The sequence below is a fragment of the Poecilia latipinna genome, unplaced genomic scaffold, assembly GCF_001443285.1.
Source record: "Poecilia latipinna isolate Pla-1442-1.1 unplaced genomic scaffold, P_latipinna-1.0 Scaffold665, whole genome shotgun sequence".
Taxonomy (NCBI): Eukaryota; Metazoa; Chordata; class Actinopteri; order Cyprinodontiformes; family Poeciliidae; genus Poecilia; species Poecilia latipinna.
This window is the reverse complement of record NW_015113281.1, coordinates 282,033-292,086: the sequence shown is the minus strand read 5'-3', so window position 1 is coordinate 292,086 and position 10,054 is coordinate 282,033. Positions and strand designations below refer to the sequence as shown.

At 42.7% G+C, this 10,054-nt stretch overlaps 1 protein-coding gene across 3 annotated transcripts; it reads right to left on the bottom strand.

Moving 5' to 3' along the window:
• Nucleotides 1-409: 409 nt before the first annotated feature.
• Nucleotides 410-5,468, bottom strand: LOC106954598 (protocadherin-10-like). 3 transcript variants are annotated; one of them, XM_015044253.1, is made up of 3 exons: nt 2,093-5,468; nt 730-788; nt 410-578 (listed from the first exon to the last, which is right to left on the bottom strand). In XM_015044253.1, the coding sequence occupies exons 1-3, from the start codon at nt 4,484-4,486 to the stop codon at nt 425-427; spliced, it is 2,607 nt and encodes an 868-aa protein (XP_014899739.1). In that variant the 5' UTR covers nt 4,487-5,468; the 3' UTR covers nt 410-424. The 3 variants fall into 3 exon arrangements, with proteins under 3 accessions (XP_014899739.1, XP_014899738.1, XP_014899741.1); XM_015044252.1 differs by having other exon boundaries at nt 1,928-5,463; XM_015044255.1 differs by lacking the exons at nt 410-578; nt 730-788 and adding an exon at nt 1,928-2,027 and having other exon boundaries at nt 2,093-5,467.
• Nucleotides 5,469-10,054: the final 4,586 nt, after the last annotated feature.

The window sequence follows — 10,054 nt, the reverse complement described above, 5'->3', positions numbered from 1 at the left end:
ACATCTTGTCAAGTAGTCACAGGATGAACTGAGCGCGCTCACCAGGAGCACAAACGACGAGTACTCACTCACATTTTATCATGTGACAAAAAACACAAGTACTATTCATACAGATGAAAGCCAAACTCTTCTAAGAAACTTTTATAAGACTTTAGAAATGAATTACCATAACTTGATTCTTAAACACTGACTGACAGAAACGGTAAATCATGTCAGATGATGTTGACTCTGACATAATTGCAGATGTAATTAAAACAAGTCTTAATTTGACAAGCCTCGATCAGTTTCAGGCTGCAGGGGCCGGCAGCAGTCTGCTTCTGGAGACACACTGCATAGCAACCACATGCAAATCAGCAAACCCTACTCTGTCTTACTCAAACCTAAGAGCAACTCATTTGCTCCTTTAACTTCCAGCACAAAACATTCAAATAAAATGACTGAAGAAAAAGAGGTGAGGCACACTGATCTTACCAGAGGAATGTCCTCGATTTGTGGCATCATGGTCACTGTCTCCTTGCTCGCTATCTCCGTGGCCACTGTCTTTAGAGCTGACCAGGTCTGCCTCCTGGAAGGCTGAGCTAAAATCACAGAACATCAAATCAAAATCTCAACACTGATCTTTCTGGTACAGTCTCATATCCATGGTGATGAGGCATTTAGTAGATGAAACCGGTGTGGAAAAGGCCTGAGCAGCAGCAGGCTGCAGCAGGAAGCCCTGCCTGTATTTACCTGTTGACACGCCTCGGCCTCTCCACCAGGTAGCTGAGTTCAGTTCGCTGGTGTTTGGTCTGAAACAAGAAGGAGTGGTGTTCAGTCTGTTGCTCCAGCATTACATGCAACACAGTTAAAGAAAAATGCAGCAATCAAAAATAGGAATAACCAAAAATATAGAAAAGTTTTAAAAAGGCAAAAAAGGATGTATTTCAGCAACAATACAACACACACTGTGTCACAATGATCAGGGCAGTAAAAACTAGAGCTTTTCTCTTCCATATGATGCGGAGTGTGTGCACGGTTCGGACTCTAGACTTGGGATGCTTCAGCATATAACAAGGCTGCCACTCAACAACATTCTGACAGATTAGCAGAATGCAAATGCATCAAAGTAGCAGAGTAGCATGTGTGTTATGTGTGTCACTCACACACACACACACACACACACACACACACACAGCTCTCTATGCAGTTAACAGCAGCCTCTGAGCAAATACAGCTGAAAACATAGGAGGCAATAGCTAAATGATTTTGTTTCTTTGATTTTATTACTTATTGCTCTGTGTTTGAATAAAATGAACAATTTCTTTCATTCTACAGACATTTATCCCAAACTCCAAATAAACATTATGAACATTTTTGTCTACAAAGGAAACATTAACAATAATAAAAATGCTGCACTTTGAAATAACACAAACACATTCAAATTCCTTTTTATATCACATAGCACTAACGTTCCAACTGTGGAAGCGTTCATAAAATAATGCTTGGTGGAATAAGCCTGATTTTCATTCTTTCACATCATTACTGGATTCGGGTGTGTAGAGGTACTGATTAGGGACGGTTCGCAGTGGCCTCAGTTTTCTGCAGCTGTATGTTTTATGTATGTAAGAGGCCCTTCATGCACTGACAAAATAGTTTTGAAGATAGGAGTAAAAAACAAGCACACATTATGTGTTCAGGGCAGACCTCCCCTGCAACAGATAAACACTGTTGTTCTGTCTTGCCCTGAAATCTGCCAGAAGTCACTGTCCTATGACGCATTGCTGTATCACGCCTTATCAACAAACTGTAACTCCAGCAAGCTACTGGCTCCTGCATGTGATTAACATAAAGGATCACATCAGAAAACAAGAAGACCAGTTTCAGAAATGGGTTTTCAGTATGCTAATGGAAGGGAAAATTCAGTCATAGGAATGAGAGGGACTCTTACCTCGTTTGATAAAATGCTGCCGTTTGATATGATGTCAGGCTGCTGGTCTGTGTACCCTGACCCTATGGCACCACACGGGTTGTGATCGGTGTCTGTGCTCCTAGATGGACTACACGGCTTTAGGAACATGAGGTCAGTTTTGGCAGACTCTGGAGTCAGACATACCTGATAGCAATAGTTCTGGTTTTGATGGTGGGAGCCGAAGCTCCCAGACTCTTCCACAGGGACTTGAGCCGTTCCAGGCCCGCTGACATTCACAGTGCTTTGCACAAGCATGATGTCCGCCTTGCTGAGCTTTTTCTTGCGGGATCTACCCTGCCGTGAGCAGCAGGAGTTGCATCCAAGAAAGCAGTCACTAGTTAGGCAGGTATAAATGTTGAGCTTTTTGTCCTTCTGGCAGCGCACGGCCAGCACAATCATTACAAGGAGAAAGATGAAGGAGACAGAACCGAGGGCAATGATTAGGATGAGGGTGAGGTCCAAAGCACCATCTTTGGCCTTGCTGGTGCCCACTTTGTCTCCCACACCCCGGCCTTCAGCCATGCTGTCTACCAGCATCACCAGTATGCTGGCACTGGAGGACAATGGAGGCTGGCCATGGTCTCTCACCTCAATCACCAGGTCGTACTGCTGGTGAGGGTCTCGCTTAGCTGATACCCGCCTTGCTGTCCTGAGTTCACCAGTCCTCCAGTCCATCCTAAACATCCCATTGTCGTTACCTCTCTGAATGCTGTAGGACAGGCGGGCATTCTCACCATCATCAGCATCCATGGCCACAACACGGGTCACCAGGTAGCCTGGCTCAGCCGAGCGGGGAAGGGGTTCCTTCGCAGTCCCATTTTTCCCCAGGGGAGCAAGTACCAGGGGTGCATTATCATTCTGATCAACAATTATGACTTTGACAGTTGCATTAGAGGAAAGCTCAGGGGCACCGGAGTCCTTGGCCCTGACCATAAAGGTGAAATCTTTTAGCTGCTCATAATCAAAAGACCTGAGTGCGTAAAGGTATCCTGTCTCCTCGTTGATAGACACATAGGTTTTAACTGACATGCCCTGAATGTCGCACTCTAAGATGGAGTAAGTAATGAGAGCGTTCTGCCCTATATCAGGGTCCAGGGCCGTCACGGCGTGGATGTAGGCTCCTGGTACATTGTTCTCTGTCACATACACATCATAAACGGATTGCGTGAAAGTGGGCGCATTGTCGTTTTCATCTGACACCTGGACGCGGATGGACTTACTAGAGGCGAGAGAAGGAGTTCCTTTATCCCGCGCCACCACGGTCACGGAGTAGGAGTCTGCCTGCTCCCGGTTCAGGAGCCCATCAGTCACTATGGTGAAGTAATTCCTGAAAGAGGACTTTAATTTGAACGGGACATCACCGAGGATTTCCACATGGATCTGTCCGTTCTGCTCTGCGTCACGGTCCGTCACACTCAACAGGGCAATGACGGTACCGGGAGCGGCTTTTTCACTCACCGACTCCGTGACAGTGCTGAAGGTGATTTCCGGTGCGTTGTCGTTCACGTCCGCCACTTTGACCAACACTTTACAGTGCGCGGGCACGGCGTTTGGCCCGAGGTCCTTAGCCTGGACAAAGATCTGATAGAGGCTGCTCTCTTCGAAATCCACCTCCCCGCGGACTTCGATGCGCCCGGTCCGCGGGTCTATGCCGAACAGCTCCTTAACGCGACTGGAGATGTGGTTGCTGAAGGAGTAAACTATTTCCCCGTTCAGTCCCTCATCGAGGTCGGTGGCGTTCAGCTGGATGACCAGTGTGCCCACCGGTACATTCTCCGAGAGACTCACCGTGTAGACGGGCTGCTCAAACACGGGCACATTATCGTTAGAGTCCAACACTTTGACTACCAGCAGCGCGGTGCCAGTCCGAGGAGGCTGTCCGCCGTCCACCGCAGTGAGCACGTACCTGTGCGCTGCCTGCTGCTCCCTGTCCAGCGGCTTCTCCAGGACAAGTTCTGCAAATTTATTTCCGTCGGTTTGGGTCTGCACGTCCAGGTAAAAGTAATTGTTGGTTGTGATATCATATGTGCGCAACGCGTTGGAGCCCACGTCCGGGTCGAACGCACTCTCCAAAGGGAACCGGGTGCCAGGGGTTGCGCTCTCTGAGATTTCCACTATGATGTCTGTCTCCGGGAAGCTCGGTGGGTTGTCGTTAATGTCCACCACTTCGATTTCGACCCTGAACAGCTCCAGTGGGTTCTCCAAGAACACCTCCATGTTGAGCTGGCAGCTGGCACTCTGCTTGCAGATTTGCTCCCTATCGATTTTCTCGTTAACGAACAGGACGCCGTTCTCAAGGTTCACTTCCAGATATGGCGTTCTGGAACTAGGCACTACCTGGAATCGCCGGGAGGCCAGTTTGGTAAGGTCCAGGCCCAGGTCTTCAGCGATGTTCCCCACCAGCGTGCCATGCTCTGCCTCCTCCGGGACAGAGTAGCGGATCTGAGAGAGCGCTCCATCCGTAAAACACAGAGCTATCAAAAACACAATCATGACCGGAAAAACAAGTGCACTTGGGTAAAAAAGAAATAAATTCATCAGCAAAAAGCATTAATCTCACTGTCTTCTGAAGACAACAAATCTCAACATTCTCCGGCCACTATAGCTAGCAAGTGAAACTCTCCACAGTGCGTCAAAGTCCAAAAATAGGGAAGGCGTCTGGAAAATGGAGTCCCTTTAAAAAAGAGACATTTGGGTCTTTTGGAGAAGTTCTGTTTTTTTATCAGCTCAGTTATTTCGGAGCTCCACTGTCAGGTTGTTCAGAGGCGTCCTGAAGCTTCCAGTAGTTTTGTGCATCCTCACTCAGCCTGTAATCCACCGAGCAGACAGGAGTTCGCCTTCTTCACATCCATGGACCCAGTCAGGAAAAACGAATCACGCTGTTTTTACTCGGGCTGTGCTGATGATGCTGTAGTCCTCTTCACTCTGTACTGATGCTGCTCACTCAACTATTTGCTTTTTCCTCCGCATCGCGCCTCCTCCCGCGTCCCCGCGGCTGGAATTTACACTGAAGGCTCTCTCCTGATTGGTCTCTTTGCCTGCCTGTCAGAGTCCGTTCGGCCAGCCTCTCACTCACTGCTTCTGTCTCTCTTTACCTCCCTGTGAGCTCGGAATGTTTCCCTTAAGACGCATAAAAAATGGAGATCTTGAAGCTGAAGTTAACATTTACAGAAATCAAGTGATAAGCTGACAAATTGAGGCCCTCCTCCTGACACCACTAATGCAGCAGAGTGTGATCAGAGTGAGTTCAGCACTTGTTGACACGGTGGCAGGACCTTTGTGAGCCCAAGGATATGCTGGGCGATCCGGGTTAATGCATGCAAATGTTGTGATATGCATGCAGTGAATCATTCGCCATTCATGTGCTGCTCTCAAGGCTGTGCTCTATAATTACACCCAGCAGTCTTGACGTTATTATTTCTCAACCAGCCACACAGCAGCAGCACAGAGAGGCAAGCAGACGCTCTTATCCGCGGAACGCATGCGACCCCTTGCGGCGAACTCTAAGCAGTGATTTAAAAACCTACCTGACAAATGATGTTTATTGTGATTCTGGTTATTTTAAGACATAGATTAATACCATCCTTAAAAAGAAGGAAAACACAAATCAGCACTGTGTTTTTTGTATTTATTTATTTTAGAGCGACAGTTTTCATGTTTCAGCCACCTGGCTCTCATTCTAAGAGAAAATGTACGTGGAAATAAAAAGAAAGCTAATGGAATGAGTTCCTAAAAGATTTTAAGTAGTCACCTCTGACTACATCGCTCTAGGTTAGCATTACAAACCTGTGCTAGTTTAATATTTAGTTGCAGCTATCTTTAAACCTTTTCACATTTATTTCACCATCAAAGCATCTGATAAAGATCACTTGATATTATTTTGGAAAGTAATCAAATTTGGTATTTACCCTTTTATACATGTATATGTGCAATCTTTCTCTGCTTTTGTTTTACTTTTAAATTTATATTCTCTGTTTTTCATTCTTCCTTTGTTGTGTTTCTCTCCTAGATGAAGCCACCAAACTACTGCTATTCACTTTTTTTCTTTCATGATGAAAACACTAAACGACTGCTATTCATTGTTGTTGTTTTGTTTAGTTTTTTCATGCAGAAAGTACTCCTGGGACTGAGCTGGGTTTTGCTGAATGTTACTGTCTGTTACAGGGGAGTTTTCCTTTTTGTTGCCCTGGACTCTTTTTTGGGAGGAATCGTCTTGAATAACCATGAAAACTGGGTTAAAATCATCAGTCCAATTTAATAAAGCCAAATAAGCGATAGCATTGTTCTGGGACAACAGAGAAATAGTTTACTGTTACAGCTCTGGTACATCGCCATGCTTACATATGGAAAACTCAGAAAATGGCACCGAACAACAGCTTTGATTCCTTTTCTAGGCCTCTTTCTAAGCTACACCATAAGGAGGGCATTCTCTTATGAAGTCATTTCCTTTACCACACATGTGTATGCAAGCATGCAAGCAACTAAAAGAGATAGAGGAAAAACACAGAATCATTTATCCATGACAATCAACCTGATGAGGTGGTTCAAATACCACCCCACCCAAATCGCTACATGAGGTGCATTTGGATCCTAAGCTAAAATGTGGCAGGACATCCTGACGTAGATATTCCACCACAGAACTGGCTGTTGCATAGTTCTGTGGCCCCCCACACACAATGTCTCCAGTCTCCAGTAATGGCCCCCAGCCCTCAGTATTGCAACACCCTGGACACATCCCACAACATTAAAACTATGTTAATGTGATGCTAAGATTGAAATGATTAAACATGGCAAAAATATTACACATTAAAAGAAAAGGAGGAAAAGAAGAAGCAAAGTAACACCTGTGGAGGATAAAGTTATAAAAAGGAAAATCTATTAGCACAGCAAAATAAGCATGTACAATATATAAGATTAGTTAATATGTTGATCTGACCCAAAACTACTAGATTTAAATCATAATTCAGAATCTCTATCAACAGTGCTAAGAAGTTGGCATTCTGGGGGAGAACAGTTGGTCCGGCGTGGATCCACCAAACCTTTCCTCAAGCAGACCTGACAGGTCACCTGCACACAAATAGTTAGTCGTTATAACATTGTGTATCTTACCTCCATCTGGTATTCTGGTGGTGGACTCAGGCCTTTGATTTTTATGACTCCATTTATCATTTTGTTTCTCCATTTTCCAAACAAGTTTCCAGAAATACCAGTGTTGTAATTCCTATTCCTTTTTCAAATCCAGTAGCCCATTTTTTGTATGTAATTTGGCATGGCATGAGGACATATTCCTTTTCCCCGTGAAGATATGGTCAAATTATCAATTTGGAATCACCAGAGTCTATGTTATTATTTATAAGATAATTGTTGAAAGACGACAGATATTTTGAGGTGCTTCGGGAGTTTTCCATATCAGCAGTCCAAGGTTCAATACAGAATATTAAATGTTTTAAATTTTAAGTTTCATCTCTATAATATCTCCTGTGTTTTCTTCTCTTAAAAGAAAACAATTTTATTTTAAGACACATTGCAAATAAGAGTCTGTATTTGATAGATGTGAATTAAGAATTTTATTTTGATACATCATGTTTAGGATTTTACCTATTAAAACTTTTTAGTTTTTTTGACATGTTTCTAAATATTCCATATTGATCCTTCTACTTATATGTCTCACTTTTAAGTAGATCTGGTAATAAAGGCTCATCCCATCAGTGCTATCTTCCCACTTTTTTATGAGTTTTATAAATGAATAACATTTTAGATTTAGAAGGAATAATTTTTAAGATTTGCAGTGATTTGAAGTATATCTGCCCTGATTTTAACCTCATTTTCACTCCACAAAAGAAGAAAAAGTGCATCAAAATTTTGTTTTCTAGTTTCATTATGAAAGGTAGAATTTTAAACATTTACCAATGAAGTGACATTTCTAGGGGTGCAAAACTGCAAGAGTTACTCCATTTTCAGTTCTATTTTGTATTTGTTTTTATTTTTACAAAATCCTGAGTAAAATCCTGTTACTGCACTGACAGATGATTCTGTTAAAAGTAAAGTTTTATGTCAAAACACAATTTATTTAGTCATTGTTATTTTATAAGTCTTCCTTGCAGTCCTTAACTGTCAAAAATAATTTTATCCAATGCAAAGCCGGAGTACCACATATGTAGTAGTTCAATTATTTTCTAAAATCATATCACTCACCAGCAGTTTTGTTAATTTTCTTTTTTCTGTTTCATTTTATTGATTTTCAGAACTTTATGTAAACAAATTTCAAAAACAAACAAAAACAACCTGTTCCAAATCAACACAGAACACTGCACTGTCTGCGAATGTACAGCCTACATACACAAAGTATAGACTTGAAGTAGAGAGTCAAACTGTCAAAGGACAGAAGAGTAATAACTCATTGACACATGCAAAATAATGAATTTACACCTAAAAATCCTGGTGTATGGTCCAATAAAACAATAAGCTCTGTGTTACAGCTCCAAACAGAATGCAAAAATTACGTGGGGAGAAATAAATTATCTAATCTGAAGAAGGTTATGGGGATGTAAATAAAATCCATAGTCCCTTACTTTATTATTTAGATATCTATCAGACCAGTGTCTGAACTTACATTTTTAAGGGCAGCTGAAGCATTTGGGTTTGGCAGCTTTGCAGAGGAGGACCTTTCTAAAGATGTGTTCATTGTGCAATTAAAATCACTGGCCAAAAAGCCAATTTCTTTGCAATGATTACAAAATCATTTGTGACATAAGTTGAGACGAATCATCATTAGGAGCAGTTATACGTTGTCCATGAACTGAGCCCTTAATAAAGATAAATTTCCCCTCCAAGTCCTTCTCCAGAGTAAAGAGAAGATTTTTGTGTATAAGAATGGGTGTACCCTTCTTATTTTGTGAATGGGAAAAAATATATATGATACCCAATCCCTTTTAAGTTTCAAAATTTAAATTGGCAAGGTTCTGACCTTACTGGACCCTCACATTAAGGTCAGAACCCTGAACCCAAAAATGGTCACCATGGTCACCGGTGTGTGCACAACTAAAACGGTAGGCAGAACGTTTTTCTGCTGGCGGTTTGTTTTCTAAACATCTGACTGCAAAGCTCGATTGTTGTTCACCTGTTTCTGGCCTCCAAATGTGTGACCATATGCAGGGGTGACATTTACTTAGTCATTGTGTAAAACCTGTTATACTAAGATGTTTTGGGTCTGAGGCGACAGAGCATAAATCTAAATAATCAATTAAATCAAGTACTAGTCTGATATCAGAATATGCTTGTTTTTCATGAAGATTGAGTCTCAATTATATAAATGTTATTATTTTAGCAAATATTAACCCAAATATTTTGTAGAGTAGATTTTTTTTGGGGGGTGGGGGTATTAGAGTAATGAGACCTTGGGTTGGAGTAGTAAGAAGAGATTTATTGTCCACGTCATGATGTGTTCTGTATGTGGGTCTTTTGACCCACATACAGAACACAAACAGGAGTCTATGAAATCAGGTAAATGGTTTATTTTGAAACAAAGATGAATTGTGAGATGTGTGGTTCTTGTCCTGTGGGTGGGAAGCCGGGGTCACCAGAACACTGAGGGTAGTTGGAGAGAAAAGGTAAGTTGACGGTAAACTGAACAGATTGATTTCTGAGAAATGGAATGACCCTACTTGGTTGGGAGATGAATTTCCGCCAGAGAGAGAAATACTGTGGTTTCCAGGGATTTGGTCTCTTTGCAGGGAGTTCTTGAGATGATCTGGATTCCGATGTTTGGTCTTGACGGAGAGTTCATTGGAGGTGGATGGACGAGGCTTGCGATGGAGGGTGGACAGGTAAGTTCTAGTGAGGAGGAGCGAGGAGCGGTCCGATAGCCAGCCATGAAATGAGAAACTGTCAGAGAATCTTCAGCTGAGAAGGAGATGGACTCGAGCAACCGGTGGGTAAGGTCCACAGCATCACGAGAGGAAACCAGAATGCAAGAAACTCAGGCTACACAGTGGGTAAAATCCAAGGTGCCACAATGAAACGCCTGACAGGAGAGCAACAGATAAGTGTTATGAGAGATAATCATAGAAAAATTCAGAGACCAGACTCAGCGGGGCGTGGGGTACC

Excerpts from the sequence above, each read along its gene's own strand:
- LOC106954598 (XM_015044252.1), bottom strand. The coding sequence starts at position 4,486 with ATGAATTTATTTCTTTTTTACCCAAGTGCACTTGTTTTTCCGGTCATG. Across the intron at positions 789-1,927 it reads GCAGCATTTTATCAAACGAG|ACCAAACACCAGCGAACTGA; the intron begins GTAAGAGTCCCT and ends TTCTTGTTTCAG. Across the intron at positions 579-729 it reads AGGCCGAGGCGTGTCAACAG|CTCAGCCTTCCAGGAGGCAG; the intron begins GTAAATACAGGC and ends CTGTGATTTTAG.